This window comes from Phacochoerus africanus, chromosome 13, assembly GCF_016906955.1.
Source record: "Phacochoerus africanus isolate WHEZ1 chromosome 13, ROS_Pafr_v1, whole genome shotgun sequence".
NCBI classification, from domain to species: Eukaryota; Metazoa; Chordata; class Mammalia; order Artiodactyla; family Suidae; genus Phacochoerus; species Phacochoerus africanus.
The window spans coordinates 32,589,589-32,607,101 of record NC_062556.1 but is presented as its reverse complement, the minus strand read 5'-3'; the positions used below and the strand labels follow the sequence as shown (position 1 = coordinate 32,607,101).

Genomic DNA, 17,513 nt, shown 5'->3' with positions numbered 1-17,513 from the left:
AATAGTTTTTGATATGTTTTGACCTTATAAGCAAAGAACCCTTTCCAAAAATTACATTGAATTCTTACTGCATAGCAGACACTGTCATAGGCCCTTGTATTAATAAAGATTATACTGATTTTGAGTGACATGAAAAAAATGGCTTACATAAGATTCATTCATTCATTATTACCTGAGTTGTGTTTTGAATACCTCTTCTGTCTCAGGCAGCATTTGGGGTACAAGATAGAGTACATGAACCAAAAGAAAAGTCTGCTCTCATGAAGTTTACATTTTATTTTATTTTTTTATTTTGTAATGATTTTTCTTTTTTTCCACTATAGCTGGTTTACAGCGTTCTGTCAATTTTCTACTATATAGCAAGGTGACCCAGTCACACACAAACATATACATTCCTTTTTCTCACATTATCATGTTCCATCACAAGTGACTAGATATAGTTCCCGCTGCTATACAGTAGAATCTCATTGCTTATCCATTCCAAAGGCAATAGTTCGTATCTATTAAACCGAAATTCCCAGTCTATCCCACCCCCTCCCCCTACCCCTTGACAACCACAAGTCTGTTCTCCATGTCCATGATTTTCTTCTCTGTGGAATGGTTCATTTGTGCCATCTATTAGATTCCAGATATAAGTAATATCATATGGTATTTGTCTTTCTCTTTCTGACTTACTTCACTTAGTATGACTGAGTCTCTAGTTCCATTCATGTTGTTGCTGCAAATGACATTATTTTGTTCTTTTTTTTTACATTTTAGGTAGTGATACAAAACACAAACCCAAAGAAAGAAGTCAATGTCTATTATGTCAGGTAGTTAGCACTGGAATTGGAGGTCAGGTGGGTTTTTTTTGAAATGTAGGTTGGATGGTTAGAGAAGACCTCATAGGGAAGAACTTTGCATGAAAGCCTGACAGGTATGAGGATGCAAGGCAAAGTAAATAAGAGAAGCACTCGGGCAGAGGGAAGAGCAAGTGCATAAACCCTAGATATGGATGTGAGCCTGGATCAGAAGGAGGGGAGGGAAGGGGATAATAGGAGACAACAGTCAGAGAGGTAACTGATCTTTCTATTACAGATCTGTCCATAGGGATATTATTGGCCATTGTAAAGATTTTGACTTTGCTCTAAGATGAGGAGCCTTTGGTAGGATTTTGAGTGAGAAAGTAACATCTGACTTGCATTTTCAAAGGATTGCTTTGGCTCCCCTGTTAGAGGGAAATGGAAGAAGCAGAGAAACCACTTGGATCTGTAGTAATAGTCCAGGGGAGAGACAATGTTGGATGGGACCAAGAGGCGAGAAGGATTTATGAATCTGCATTGAAGCTATGTAGAATCCACAGGACTTATTCTGTGATTGAGTGTGTGGTGGATGAAGGAAAGAGAGGAGTCATAACACCAATACTGAGAGGTAGGAGTATATTCCAGGAGGAAGATTTCCAATTTGAAAATGTAACTTTAAGATGCCTATTAACCATTAAGTAAGGATATTCAATAGGCATTGGAGTTCAGGGGAAAGATTTAAGCAGGAGAAAAAAATTGAAATTTTTCAAGTTCAGAGATAAGCAGTCTAGAACTTGTTAGGTCGCATGGTCTCCAATAACCCTACATGAAAATTCATCTCATAATATGCAGATCAGTCAATCTATCCTTAAGATTCACCAGTGGGACACATTAAAAGCAACACCACCTCCCTCCCACACACATGTACACAAAATCATTATCCCTAGGGAATATTTTGAATATGGTTACAAATATCTCTTTTATGGACTCTTGTGTTTAATAATGTTCTTTACCATCATATTTTCAGAAAGGAATTTTTAAATTCTTATAGGGAAACATGATTTTTTATTAGATAGGCTTTTCCCACTAATTTTGTTTTCTCTTTTAAAAAGCCCGTTAGGCCTTTCACACCCTACCTGTAGCTGGGGAGGATAAGACTGTTTCTTTCTCCCCAGAGTGGGAGAGATGGGTCAACAGAACTGACTGAAGCCCTTTCACTGGCTGTACTCATCATTTCTTCTGCTTGCCTTCTACCTACATTTCCACTTTCCAGACTCCGTAGCAAATATTGGCAGTTTTTTTGCAGTGTGATGTATTTAAAAAATGTAACAAAAATATCCTCATTGCATATACAGATCTTCCTCAACTTAGGATGATGTTATATCTAGATAAACCCATAACAAGTTGAAAATACCGTAAACCAAAAAGGCATGGACTTCACCCAATCTACCGAAAATTGTAGCTTAAGCTGGCCTAACTTAATCTTGTCCAGAACATACATTAGCCTACAGTTGGGCAAAATAATCTAACACGAGGCCTAGTTTATAACACAGGGTTGGATATCTCATGTGATTTATTGAATCCTGTACTGAAATTGAAAAACAGTATGGTTCTGTAGGTACAGAATGACTGGAAGTATACCAGTAGTTTACCCTTAAGATCACTGATTGGATCACAAGAGTGTCTACCACACATGACTAGCCTGGGACAAGGTTAAAATTCAAAGCCCAAAGAATGGTTTCTATTGAACACGTATAGCTTTCTCTACCATTGTAAAGTTGGAAAATTGTGAAGTGTAACATAAGTCTGGGATCATTGTAGTGCAGTAAATTAAATAAATAGCAAATGCAAATTATAATATATTATTATATGAGGGTCCCATCAAGAATCAGAACCACAGGATGAAGGAAAAGCTGAGGATGACTGGCCAGTCACTTAGCATTGCTTCTTTTAATTTATACCTTTTGTGCCTATCATGAACCAAACTGCAATTTGAGTTCGTGCTTTTTTAACTGTCTTATTTCAATTTTATACTTTTTAATCAGCATAATGGAGTTTTATAATGATATTCTAGACCTTAATGTTAAGGAATTTTTCTTTACTGCTACTGAAGTTTTTGTCCATCTTGTCCATCCAGTTTATTATTTTTAACTTACATTTGTGAAATATTCTTACAGCTTTGTTGAATATCTTTATTAATACAATCTAATTGGAAAAATCATTATATTGGGAGCCTGAAATGCTATAAGCTCTAGTTTCTCTCACAAAACAATTGTGTCTAAGAGCATAGGAAGGTTAGTTTAGTTTGAATGTGTACATTGTTTTATGGTAATAAGTTGTTGCTTAAGAATTCAATTTCCCCGTAATGCATCATGGTACATAAGAATGGATGTGACATTTCTTAGTGTGCTGGTTATAAAATAATGACCAACACCTCTAGGAGATATTCACAGACAATTATTATTCAATTATAGAGATTATGTAAATGTATGTAATCTCTCCTTTTTAGTTGAAATCTTAACATGGTAAATCACAGAGGCCATTGTATTATAGAAAGCCTGTATTCACGATTTCTGTAAACCTAAATATTTACAGTTGTGATTTTAACTTTTATTCAAAGCTTCTCTAACACCTCTAGTGTATAATTATCATAATGACTAGGCACTTGGAAAAAAGCCTGTGTCTTGGATTTTAAGGTTTTAGATACTTAATCTGTTGTATTTTCCCATTTCATTCTTAATGCCTTCATCTCGAGAGGTTAAAATTAAATCCCAAATCCATTCTTTCAACAAACATTTGAGTATCTGTACTGTGTTATGTAACTGAAGATACAAAGATGAATAAATATGACTGTTTTCCCTTAGGAGTTCCCAGTCAGTTGGGAAAGGAAGACACATCAAAACAAAAGTTTATAAAGTATAGTAATTGCAAAGATAGAGATAATTACCAGCTATGATGGGCAAGGAGAGCCCATTACCAGGGGCCTGACCAGAGTTTTGGATATGAATTTAAAGTATGAATAGAAGTGAGTTGAGTGGAATGGACAGATAGACACATTATTTCCAGCATCAGCTATGGAAGAGATTGAAAGGGACAGGGGAAGGAAACTACAAGCAGGACTGTTGTTGTGGGAATAAAATGTGGCAGAATAGGAAGTAGAGTACACCTACTCTACTGGATGGAGATCAGATGTTGTCATGTATTTTTACTCTCTGGTTTTAAGCAGAAAAGGGGCATCTTTAAGTTAATATTAGAAGCTCCCGGAGTTCCCGTCTTGGCGCAGCAGAAACGAATCCGACTAGGAACCATGAGGTTGTGAGTCTGACCCATGGCCTTGCTCAGTGGGTTAAGGATCAGGCATTGCCGTGAGCTGTGGTGTAGGTGGCAGACGTGACTCAGATCTGGCATTGCTGTGCCTGTGGCATAGGCCGGCAGCAATAGCTCCGATTAAATCCCTAGCCTGGGAACCTCCATGTGCCACGTGGGTGCAGCCCTAAAAAGATAAGACACACACACATACACACACACACAAAGAAGAAGCTCCCCATGTACAGTATGAAGATGACTCTGAGAGAGATCATAGGAGACCAGAGGTTAGAGGAGAGATAAGTGTTCCAGATGCCTTGAATAATGTTCAGCCTAGCAAGGAGGCAGGTTGTATTTGTCAAGTAAACTACAGGGGATGTCATCATCCTTTGGACCTGGGGGTTCAGAAGAGGGAAGTGTCAAAACTAGCAGGATTCTAGTGCAGGAATCAGAATTTATGGTTCTGCTACCCACTGACGTGTGGAAATTACAGATGGGCAGTTGGTTGGGGGCAGAGACACATGGTGTTTGAGGTGACTGAGGGACATCCCATCTGATTGAATATTAAAGGAGTAAAATGCAAAAGTTGAAATTCCCTTTAAAACTCTAGTCAACTCTGATGATAGCTATCTTTTGTTACCTCTAAATAATGAAAAGGAATAAAAAAAAATAGTATTAATTTATTTGTCAAGAAATGTGACACAGAGTTCCCCTTGTAGTACAGCAGAAACAAATCCAGCTAGTATCCATGAGGATGCAGGTTCAATCACTGGCCTCATTCAGTGGGTTAAGCATCCGGTGTTGCTGTGACCTGTGGTGTAGGTTGCAGACATGGCTTGGATCTGGTGTTGCTGTGGCTGTGGCATAGGCTGGCAGCTGAGCTCCGATTCAACCCCTATTCTGGGAATTCCATACGCTGAAGGTGCAGCCATAAAAAAGCAAATAAATAAATAATAATAATAAAAAGAAAAAGAAACGTGACAAAGTTGAAAGGTGAAATTTACATACAGATCGAATACAGAGACCCCAGTACATTAATACTTTGTCGAGGGTGTACAGTTTAAAATTCTCTGCTCTAGTGGGATTTCTAATACAAAAAATTATAATCACTGACCTCAGAGAACTTGATACATGAGGAAAGCATGGCTAAATTATGCTCAAAGATGTATAAGGGTAATATCTTTGTAAATATAATTGCTCAAAAAGAAAAAACCAAGGAAGTTCTCAAATGATCCTTTGTTTTTCCCATCAGATGGCCTCAAACATTGGATTGTCTTTTGTGTGCTTACAACTTGCACAGACCTCTCCCTATTCCAGTTGTGCTTTGGTCTTTATTTAAAAATGAGCAGTGAAAAGTTGGTCAATTATACTTAAATGCTCTTACCTATGATGTAGAAATAATAGTGCTTTTTAATTTTTATTTATTTATTTATTTATTTATTTATTTATTTATTTATTTATTTATTTATTTATTTATTTTGCTTTTTAGGGCCACACCTGTGGCATATGGAAGTTGCCAGGCTAGGTTTCAAATTCCAGCTGCAGCTGCCAACCTACACCACAGCCACAGCAATGCAGGATACTTAACCCACTGAGCGAGGCCAGGGATGGAACCTGAGTCCTCATGGTTACTTAGTCAGGTTCATTACCGCTGAGCCACAATGGGAACTCCAGATAGTCCTAATGAAACTTAAGTAATGGCTTAATGGGATTTACATTCTGAGTAGCCACAGAACCATTTTTAAAGACAACTTTCTCACTCCTTACAATGTCAATGTTAAATGTTTGAATATGCCCCAAACCTTCCTAGCATCCCAGAGATTTTACTCTGGAAACGAGCTAACTCTCCTTTTTAGCTTGACTTCCACAACACTGTTCCTGACATGACGATGGTGATGATGATGATTTTTTTAAGGTTCCTTTAATTAAAAAATGACTTACTTCAGTCTTTAAGGTTTTCATTTCTTGGGTTCTAAGAATAAGAGTAAGATCTCATTTTAGGAGTTCCCTTCGTGGCACAAAGGAGACGAATCCAACTGGGAATCATGAGGTTGCAGGTTCAATCCCTGGCCTCGCTCAGTGGGTTAAGGCTCTGGCCTTGCCGTGAGCTGTGTTGTAGGTCGTAGATGCGCCTCAGATCTGGCGTTGCTGTGGCTCTGGCGTAGGCTGTCAACTATAGCTCTGATTAGACCCGTAGCCCGGGAACCTCTGTATGCCACAAGTACAGTCCTAAAAAGACAAAAGACAAAAGACAAAAAAAAAATCTCATTTTGTTTTTTAAAAATTCTTCATCCTTTATTACAGCATTTGATCTTTTATGTCAGTGAGGTAAAAATATAAGGTGAGGCTTTCCTTTTCACCCATGTGGAAATGAAGTCAGTGAGAAGTTGCTTCAAACCGCAATGCTAGAACATAGTTCCTGACCCATTGGCTACCAGTGAGTCGGAAAAGACTCAAAAGATGACCTGATAAGCCTTTCTTCTGAACCCTAAGCCCTTCTCTCATCCCATTGAAAAGCATTCACTTACTGGGGTGGCTCTGTGTTCAGTTACAAGCAGCCGGCCTCCTCTGAGGACAGCCCTGGCTGTTGGGTAGCTCTGAGATGACAACACATATGTGAAAAATGTTAGTCATTGTAGGAGTTCTTGTGGCGCAGGGGAAACGAATCCGACTAGTATACATGAGGATGTGGGTTTGATCCCTGGCCTCCTTCAGTGGGTCAGGCATCTGGTATTGCCTTGAGATGTGGTGTAGGTCGCAGTCAAGGCTCATATTCTGTGTTGCTGTGGCTGTGGCATAGGCTGTGGCTATAGCTCTGATTGGATCCCCAGCCTGGGAACTTCTATGTGCCACGCGGGTGTATAAAAAGGAAAAAAAAAATTAGTCATTGTAATAAATTTTAAAAATTTAATCAAAAAAATTTTTAGTGTAAATCAATTATACTTTAATATTTTTTAAAAATGAGTCACACCTCCTCAAATATACTAAAGTTCTGCCTGCTAACCAGACATGCACTTCAGTGTCCACATGACAGAGTAAAAAATTATGTATTTGGTCTTTTTCCTCGTTCCTCAAATCCTTCTTAAAAGAGACAAGTGTACTTTGTATGCTAATGAGGTGACTCAAGGCAAATACAGGGAGGACCAGCCTGGAGAGCCTCAGGCCAGGGAGACCTGTTGACAGAGATACCAACCACGTGATTAGAGGGTTAGAACGCTCAGCCCACCCTCTGACCTCCAGTTCAGTCACCAATAGCCAATGACTTAATCACACCTGTGTTGTGAAGCTTCCATGAGATTCTGAACAAGGAGGCTAAGGGAGCTTCTGTTGTAGTGACTGTATGGATATGTTGGGAGGGCGGTGGACCTGGAGAGGGCAAGGAAACTCTGTGCTACACACTCCCTCCCCACACCTTCCCTTTTGCATGTCTTCCATTTGGTGATTCTTGAGTTATATTTTTTTATCATAAAAACTGTAATAGTATAATACTTTTCCGAGTTCAGTGAGTCATCCTAGCAAATTATAGAAAATAAATGAGGAGCAGGGGAGTGCCTGAGAACCTCTGCATTTATAGTTGGTTGTGAAACTGGCAGCACTTATGACTTGAATCTAGCCAGCACCCAAATAGGGACTTGAACCCACGTGCCAGGACTCAAACCCAGGCGAAACCCAGCTTGGGACTTGAACCCACAGTTTTTAAATTAGAATCACTCACCCCATGCCTGGACTTCCTGAGGTTCAGGTTCTTCATGCCTCTGCGCAATAGGAATTCAGCCAGAGACAAAGTGATAGGCAAGAAATAGAGTTATTAAGCTAGTACACTTGTGAGACATGCAAGCGAGCAAGGAAGGAGTCTCTGCCCTGAAGATGTGGTGGGCTACTGTTTTATAATACAAGAGGAGTGGGGGTGGGAAAAGACAACCTCTTCCTCTCTCTTCTAATAGTAGCTCCTCCTTGGTATCCAGTAAGAGAGTATTTGACCCTATAAGGTCAAACTAGGACTGTTATGGTGCATATTCAAATCACCAGAAGGGTGTCCTTAAACTCCTGCCCAATTCAAGTTCAACTCTGCCCAATTCAAGCCTCACCCCATCCCCCATCCCATAACCTGAGGTATATCTCACGCCTCCACTAGTCAAGCAAGCCTGCCTTGTTCTAAGTAGGGTGTTTTTTTTTTTGGAGGGGGGAGGTTGTCTTTTTAGGGCGACACCCAGGGCACATGGAGGTTCCCAGGCTAGGGATCGAATTGAAGTTACAGCTGTTGGCCTACACCACAGCCATAGCCACACAAGATCTGAGGTGAATCTGCGACCTACACCACAGCTCACTGCAAGGCAGATCCTTAACCCACTGAGTGAGGCCAGGGATCAAACCTTTGCCCTCATGAACACTAGTCAGATTCATTTCTGCTGAGCCCTGATGGAAACTCCAAGCCTGGCTCATTCTGATGGGCCTCTTGAGCAGTTATTAACAGTGATTTTCCAAAGTCCCATAGGTTTTCCTCTCTGTCTGTGGTTCCCTCCTGGGACTTGGTTCTGTCCTGGGACTCCTACAACTACCTGTGTAACCATCCTACTCCATCTCTATCATTGGGAAGTATGGGTGATCTCTGGGACTTGTGACTGTCCCCTGAAGTGAGGGCGATCTTGTGGGACTGAGTCCTTAAACCCGTGGGGTCTGCACTAACTCCAGGCAGTCTCAGAATTGAAGTGAATTGGGAGACATCCCGCTGATGCTGCGGAATTGATAGGTTCTGGAATGATGTATTTGGAAAAAACCAAATAATCCAACTATGTCTCTTCCCAGTGTTTGCCTTGTGTTTTTTGTTATGTGGGAGTTCCTCAGGTTTTTATTTCTCTTTTTTTCTAGGTATTTCTGAAATTTTACGCGTGTGTATAATAAAGTTTGATCAGATTTAATCATAATATTTTAAATATGTGATTTTATTCAATGATGCATCAACATATTAAATTTAAATATTAATTTAAAAATATAGTATACCTATCTGCCATCCTATCCATCTATCCATCCATCCAGAATGCTTAAGTCTGTTCCCCTGGTTTTAGCCATATGTGGATTACTTGTGACTTGCACTAGGGAAGAATGTACACAAAAAAAGCAGTCTTTATGTGAAAACTACATCCATGTACTTAAATTTTGTTACTGACAGGTAGGTGGGGGTTGCAAAAACAAAATGATAATTTCTGTAATTAATAATTTCTGTATAGCTAAATGGTTGAAAACAAAGTCTGGAATTAAACTGCCTGAGTTCAAATTCTGGCATCACCACTTTTTGGTTGTTTGACTTTTACTTCATCCTCTCAGCTCTAGTTTCCTCATCTGTAAAACAGATAATCATAATACCTATTTCACTATTTTCTTGTGAGAATTTAACATAACAAATTAATTAATGGGATACACTTAAGACAGTACCTGACATACATAAACACTCAGTAAAATTTAGCTGCTACAATTGCCATTATAACAACCAGGGCTATTACAACTATTACTACTAGTATTATAGTACTAATCTGAACTTGTATTATGAAGTGGTTCTATGGCTTATAAACACTCTGATCACGTATTTACTTAATAAAATGATTTTATGTGCTCAAAGCCTTTTTTTTTTTTTTTTAACGAGAAAAGTTTCATAGTTTAACGAAGTAACTGAACCACCTGTAAGATTTCTCTGGAAATCATAAAGGAAATGCTAATGAGACATTAGAGAAGTTAGGTAGACCAGGAGAGGGAAAGGAATCTCATTTTGTAATGCAGATGGATAGCTGAGAGAAGCAAAAACCATTTGGAAATGAGAAGAGTCAATGAATCCCAGAGGTCTGCTCAAATAGTTGTCTTGGGTATGAATAACAGACATAAAAATGAAAGAGCATAGCCTAGAAAATAGGCATGGTTACCGCCATGAGCAGCCTGCGGCAAGCTATTGGGCATGTAAGTTACATAGATTGAATTTATTAATACACTCAAGGCTACCATAGTAGAAATATTTCATGTACTCTATTATCTGAGTTACTGTCTCAAACTTAAGGATCTATGAAAGGGGAAACATGGGTATAAAAAAACTAGGAGGAAAATATGCACCAATATAACTTGAAAATGGCTTCACAACAGGCGGAGCCAGAGGTTAAAGTCTCATCATCACTCTTCAGACACAAACAACTTTTATATGTCGCTCTCTGAAGGGTTCAGGCATTGGACTCATTCGTCATTGTATCTGAGAATTGGCTTATTCTAATTGTGATTATAATGTGTTTATAAGATTTTATGAACAGTTATTAGTATTTTAGAATAGATATTATTATTTTATGTACAACCAGTTAAAAAAAAAAAGCAAAAAAATCCATATTCTTATACAGCTTTATTTTTCATGCCTCCTTTCTATTGCATTCTGTTGAACCTAGGTGGTAACTCTCATTTTTGTTTCAAAATTTATGTAACTCAGTCCCATTTTTTTGGGCATTCAGGTTACTTCCAAAGATATTCTTATCCCTACCTATGAAACCTGACTTGCACCCATTTCTCAGGATTAATTTGAAGCCCCCAAATCATAGAGTATGTAAAATTATTATTTGCATTTTAAAAAATATTCTGTATATTTCATGTTAATGGGAATGAATGAATTGTTTTTTAATTAAAATTCTAAACCTATATCAAATATCAACTAACAAATATCAAATAAATTTCAAATATCCCAAATTTGGTTTTAACCACTCTTATCTCCTTTATATATCATTAATTGTTTTGCCTGATGTCCTCTAAAGGTGACTAGGCAAAGATTTTAAGCAGTGACTCATCCTGTTGGGTGGCCAGAATTCTGATAGTGCCTTTGTGCCCTACATTACTATTTTTTCATGTCAACTGTGAGATGAAGAAGGAAAATCTTTATTCATTAATAAACACAAATTGTCCTCAGAGTACCAGTAAAGAAAGTTTGCCATTTGTTCCACTTGGTACTCAGATCATCTCTGATATCTTTGCATTCCTTTCGCGAAAGAGCTTGAACAAGAGAGCACGCCTTCCCCATCTTGCCCATGTGCTCATCATTCCCTCTCAAAAGACTGCGATTTTGAGAAATGCTCAAATTGTATTGAAATAGATTTAATTTTAAAAACATAGTGTTTCTTTGCCTTCTTTTTCTGAGTAGACTATTTTGTAAAGTTTGTAGAAAGGTCAAGAACTCTAAACAAAATGTATTTCTTAAATATGATTTGTTCACATGAGGTTTTCCTAAATTTCATTTTCTGTTTTAAAGAAACTTTTGTGAAATTTTCTTCATTTCTGGACTTGAAAGGTTTCTAAAAATTTTAGCACAATTTACCTTTTATTATAGTGGACATTCATTATTATTGCAAGGTTTTTCACAAATGTTTTCTTTCTAGGGTGTTTTACTTTTTTATATTATAATTTTGTCCTTTCAAGGCATATAATATTCTCTCTTTTAGTTTCTGTAGAAACGCTGGAAAAGAATTTGAAGCAGATGGGAAGGCAGCTTCAACAGCTTGAGAAAGATTTGAAAATCTTTCCTCCTCCTGAGGACTTGCATGATAAGTTTGTGACAAAGATGTCCATATCCTTTGATATCTAAATAACTTAAGTCACTAGTCAGGAGTACAATTTACGTAATGTTTTAAGTATACTTGCATAACCAGAAATTGTCCTGTAGTGCCAAATTAGAGAAGGTTTAACGTTGGCCTTCTTGCAAGGAAGGGTTTTCCTTATCACAAATAATACAGAAGTATATTGTATTGAATTCAATCCTTTCTTCCTTTTTATCAATATGAATAATATGTTCTTTCATCTTTTCCCTTCCATATGCCCTCTTTCCTGCTGACGTTTATGGTAAATTGAAAGAATAAGAACACTCAATTTGAGGAAGTTTGAATCTAATGTCATGTTGTGATTTAGATACTTTTAAAATGTTTTAGGAAGCAGATAAAGACTTTATATCTATATAAATTTATATAGCATGATAGATCAGCTTAATTTCAAGACTTGGCATGTATTAATAAACTCATGTTGGAGAAACTTTAAAATCTCCTTTAGAAATACTACATGGTTCCAAAATCAAAATCAGATTTCTCAGAGTCACTGCTTATGTAGGTAGTCTTCAGATCCAAAATAAAATTGACAAATGTGTATGTGTGTGTGTGTGTGTGTGTATAGTATATGTGTGGTTAATGGTACTGAATGTTAATGGGAGTGAATGAATTGTTTTTTAATTAAAATTCTAAACCTATATCAAATATCAACTAACAAATATCAAATAAATTTCAAATATCCCAAATTTGGTTTTAACCACTCTTATCTCCTTTATATATCATTAATTGTTTTGCCTGATGTCCTCTAAAGGTGACCAGGCAAAGATTTTAAGCAGTGACTCATCCTTTTGGGTGGCCAGAATTCTGATAGTGCCTTTGTGCTATATTAATATATATATAGTATGTGTGTGGTTATATATACACATGTATACATAAAAACTAAAGGTATTAGGATTGTGTCCTACTTTATTTAAGGTTCCTTTGAATTCAGTTATCTTTGGTTTTACTAACTTTGTTGCTTAATCTCTAATGAGTAATTGAAGTAATAAACTTTTCTTTTTTAATTTCCAGAAACTAATGTTAAGTTGCTTTCCAAACCGTTCTCTGAAATTAGAGACTGATATCTTTTGTGTTATAATAAAGTATTACTACGATGCATTATTAAAATCCCATATGGACTTCAGAATTCTGCATGAAAGGATAACCCACTTCCAAATGAGCACTTATAAATAGATGCTCCTAATATTTTATTTTAAACTGAGATACTTGAAATAAAATGAAATAAAACTACTTTTCCTCTATCTATTCTCCCTTGAGATTTGACAAATCATAAAATTATTATTTGGCTTGTCATGGATTTTATTGTACTATATGCTTTCAGCTTAATTGTGAATTAGTTCAGTTTTAGCTTTCTTCTCTGTATCTTTTGGGAAATATCATAAAAATGTACTCCAGCAACAATCAATTCAAGCTAATGTGTTTATTTCCTTTCATATCTTTCCTACTCACCCATTTTCGTCTTTTATTAGACAGAATGCCTTTATCGCTACATTTGAGAAGTTTGGCTTTTTTAAAACTAAGTCTGTGTTTATCCATCAAAGGTGCTGTTTACAGCACCTTCTCATTTGGCAAAGTATGCTTTTTAAGGCTAAATTTGTTATTGCAGATTTATATCCGTTTTTTCATTCTTAGCTTCTCCCCCTTCATTTTGTCACGTTAAAATATTCATATGTGACAATACATGTAAGGATAACTTGATCCCCTTGCTGTACAGTGGGAAAATTAAAAAAAAAAAAAAAGAAAAAAAAAGAAAATCAGGAGTTAGATGGAAATGCTCATTATTGCTGTTAATACTCAACATTTTTGAAATTATAACAAATGTTATAGATCATTTGAGAAAATGCTGGAAAAGAAGAGATTAAATCATCTCTTTTTTATTGATTGAAAAAAAAAAAAGAATCATTGAGGTACTTATTATTGTTCCCTATCGTTCAAAAGCATTTTGGAAAAGGTTTTGCTTGCATACAGTTTCTTACAAGAAACTGTGAGTGTACTAACATAGGACCTGAGATAAATTCCTGAGCTGAGAATAAAGGTGGTAGAATTATGCTTGGCAGACAATCTCAGGACCTATCCATACTTGTGTTCTTACGACACAGAAGCTGAATGATGTTGGCTTCTTGAAAGGTATGCAGCTCATAAAAGGCAACCAGCAGGAAATCAGAAACAGGAAGGATGAGGCTTTGTTGGAAACAATTTTTCATTCTGAGTACAATTATACTCCATGGACAAGAAAGCTACTACATCCTGTCGCTAAATATCACAACCTAGAAGCCTCTAATGAACTGATTAACATTCATGTGTCTCTTGGAAGTCAGATATATGAACAGTTGGTGCACTTTGCTATTGACAAAGCTTATAATCATAAATATTCTTTGCTGAGATTAGATTGCACGCGTTTGCTTTTCATCTTGGTTAGACATACTAGTTTCAGAGTAATTAAATTCATTCATTGCAAAGCTTTGTTTACTTTAATTAGGACTGACAAGTCAGATTTTGAATATTAAATGCATTTTACAGATCTTAGTAAAATGGCAAATTTTGAACTTCTTACATCTTTGAAAGTGGAAGAGTTTGGAAGCTAAATTCACAATGAATAAAATGTATTTAAAATTTGGGTTATTAACACTGAAACTTTGTTTATGTTTTAAGTATTAGTGCTTATTAGTCGAAGCACATAACAAATGTTTGGTTCATCAACCAATTCTGAAAGAATATGTGTTATCTAAGTTGTTAAGGATGGATTTTTACAAGTAGATATTTCATATAAACAGTCATGATTTAGTGAACTATTAAATAATCTATTAATTAAGTTGTTTTATAGTGATGCAATTTTGTTATAGTTTCATGAAATGAAATTTCATGTAAAGCATTCAACTGTAGTATATTGTATTTTCATTCTCCCAATACTTGTTTTCTTTATATACACTTCTTAATATTAAAAAAGCACATTTTATGCATTCTTTAAAAGACATGTACAGTCATTTCATATACATCACATTGACTTTTTAACTGATAATTATGTTACTTCTTAATTGCTAAGCCTAGTCAAAAATATAAATAGAGTTGAATAGCTTCACTGCAAATATTTGCTTGAAAAATGCGTAACGTGATTTTGAGGTGGGGTCATCAACATTTTTATATATGAAGTAATATATGTAAGGTGAACATACTTATTAAATTCTCATCAGTGAAAATATTAGGAAAATGCCAGGATTTGTGTCATGTTGTGCCTGTTCCTTTCTCTTGATCTTTAAATTCCGGAATATTTCTTATTTTAAAGAAAATAACTCCTAGAGTATCACCCTTGAAAGGCTCCTTGCACAAGTCTTTACCTTTCTTTTTTCCCTTATCCTCCCTCCCTCCCAAGTCTCTTAGAACAAAAATCATTTTGCTACACATTTCTATATTTTTGTATTTGTCACACAACTTACATGACAAGTTATTTGACTCCCATTTTATAGTCTTTAAATTTCTTCATTGCAATCCTGCTTTATTTTCACTCTTCCTTATTTGTTGTTCCACTGTATAACAGTATTTTAGGCACTTCTGAAATTACTACATAGATGTTAAAACTATCCCAATAAATTCCTTGAGAGAAGGAGTGAAATCTTACATACCTGTCTATTACGTATTGCATAAGGCACAGCATTTTTCAGGTAAAGGAATTTAGTTTTTTTTTTTTTTTAAATTGAACTGTGGTTAGGAAGTAAAATAGAAAAGTGGTAGTAAATGTGAACTTGTATGGTCCATACATGGTCCATTTGCAAGAGTGGGAAGCTGGGTAATTGATTTTTAAGGGCAGATTTTTGTCTCTTGGTCTTCTTTCTTCCCTTTTTTCCTGCTTTCTCTCTCACCTGTTTTCCATTTAATCCATTCTTAAACTTTTAAGACTTGAGTTAGTAGGTCCCTGGTGGCTTAGCACTTAAGGATTCAACATTGTCACTGCTTTGGGGCGAGTTTGATCCCTGGCCTGGGAACTTCAGTTTAAAATATCCTGCTCCTCATCCTCTGTGAATCCTCGAGTCTTTAATGATCTTTTCCTTCTCTAGAGTCTTAACACTGAAAGCAGGCGCTACAAAGCATCCTGCTCATGGCTGTTTTACCAGCAGTCACGGTCCCCTTCTCAGCTGGAACTTCCCTCACTACCCAGCATAAATTAGCCTCTGTCACTTATACAGCATCAAAGAGTTTTGTTTTCTTCACCACACTTACCTCTCTCTGAATCTCTCATTCATTTACTTCTTTATTCTCTGTCACCACGCTCTAGAATTCGAGTTTCCTGAAAGTGGGGACTTTGCTTACCTTGTTAACTACTGTTTTCCCTCATGCCCAGGAGAGGGGAAATCAAGGGTCCACTGGATATTTATAGATTCACTGCCTGCCTGCCTGCTTGACTGGCCAGATCCTGGGTACTTAAGAAGATCCATAAAAGATATTAGACATATAGGAGTGATTGAAACTTGTCCACATAAGATGGTTAATAGAAGTAATAGACATCCTCAGTGGGGGAAGTACAATAATGAGGGCAAAATGTGAGAATGAATATAGAATATATTTGTGCTAGATGGGTTGGGAATGAGCAGTATTTTTTGACCAGAAGTTAAATCCCATATCTCAGTCTGGCTACTTAGTTGGCCCACACTAAACATTTGTGGTTCAGTTGTGTGAACACAAATCTGGTTGTCATGTAGAAAACCAGTGAAATGAGAAAATTACAGTGGTTCAGGTAGAAATTTTCAAAATTTGGCCCTAATCCTGGTAAAGAAAGGAAAATAGATTTCACAATAATATCAGGTAATTGGATATGTATCAGCATTTCTGTAATGAATTTTGTCATCTTTATTTTGTTGAATAAGCTCACCTATTTCCCTAAAGATCTTTACAAATAGAGGATTTGATGCTGGGAAAAAATAAAGCCTACCAACATAGACATTTACTTCTAACTGGAGTTTAACAATTGACACAAGAACACCTGTGTTTGTTTTTGCTTTTTGGATGATGATGGCTTTTTATGTGAATATTGCCTCATCCCTTAATGAGAGAGTAGCCCATCAGTAATGATGTAGAGTGCCTCATTAATGTAACCATTTATTCCATTCTAGTAGAGAATCATTTTAAACTTCTGAGAATTTATTTGGCTATTTCCAAAACTGTTTCAGTTCAGTCACAATTTTACCGTTTTTGTGGGTAATCCCACTTATTCAAAGCTCCACTTCATTTGGGGAACAATTTGTTTTATAGACTACAATAAGAAAATTACTTTATAAAGATCTCTGGCTTTTAAAACAAGACCATGTATTTTCCATGGTTTTGGCGCTTGGTCTTCTTTCCCATCATGTCGTTTAATAGAGTTACAGTTTTTATTAAGCATGCCTATGCATATTTCTGATATTTCATTAACTTGTGATTCTTATCTGAAACCTAAAAAGTGTTATTGATAATATAGCTTTATTTTTACCTACTTACTAAACTTATTCCTATGAATGGACATATTCCCAGGTACTAGAATAAAATTACTACTATCTATTGATAATATAGCTTTATTTTTACCTACTTACTAAACTTATTCCTATGAATGGACATATTCCCAGGTACTAGAATAAAATTACTACTATCTGTGGAGTGCCCATTATTAAAACTCAAAGGGTTAGAAGCAGTGATAGGGAAAAAAGAGGAGTAGCTATAGAACCATATAATTAGAAACACCCGGCAAAGTAGTGTGACCCATAGGAATACTGTTACTTCTGAACATTACATCCAAATTGTGTGTTTATGTGTGTGAGTGAATGTGTATACATGCGGTTTT

General features: G+C 36.3%; 1 protein-coding gene across 2 annotated transcripts in view; it reads left to right on the top strand.

Annotated features, from left to right (window-relative positions):
- Positions 1–17,513, top strand: part of DIAPH3 (diaphanous related formin 3) — a 503,501-nt gene that overhangs the window by 312,872 nt on the left and 173,116 nt on the right. For both annotated transcript variants that reach the window (XM_047756273.1, XM_047756272.1), the window contains one exon: positions 11,549–11,673. In XM_047756273.1, the coding sequence (XP_047612229.1) occupies positions 11,549–11,673 (125 nt within the window). The remainder of the gene's footprint in view (positions 1–11,548; positions 11,674–17,513) is intronic.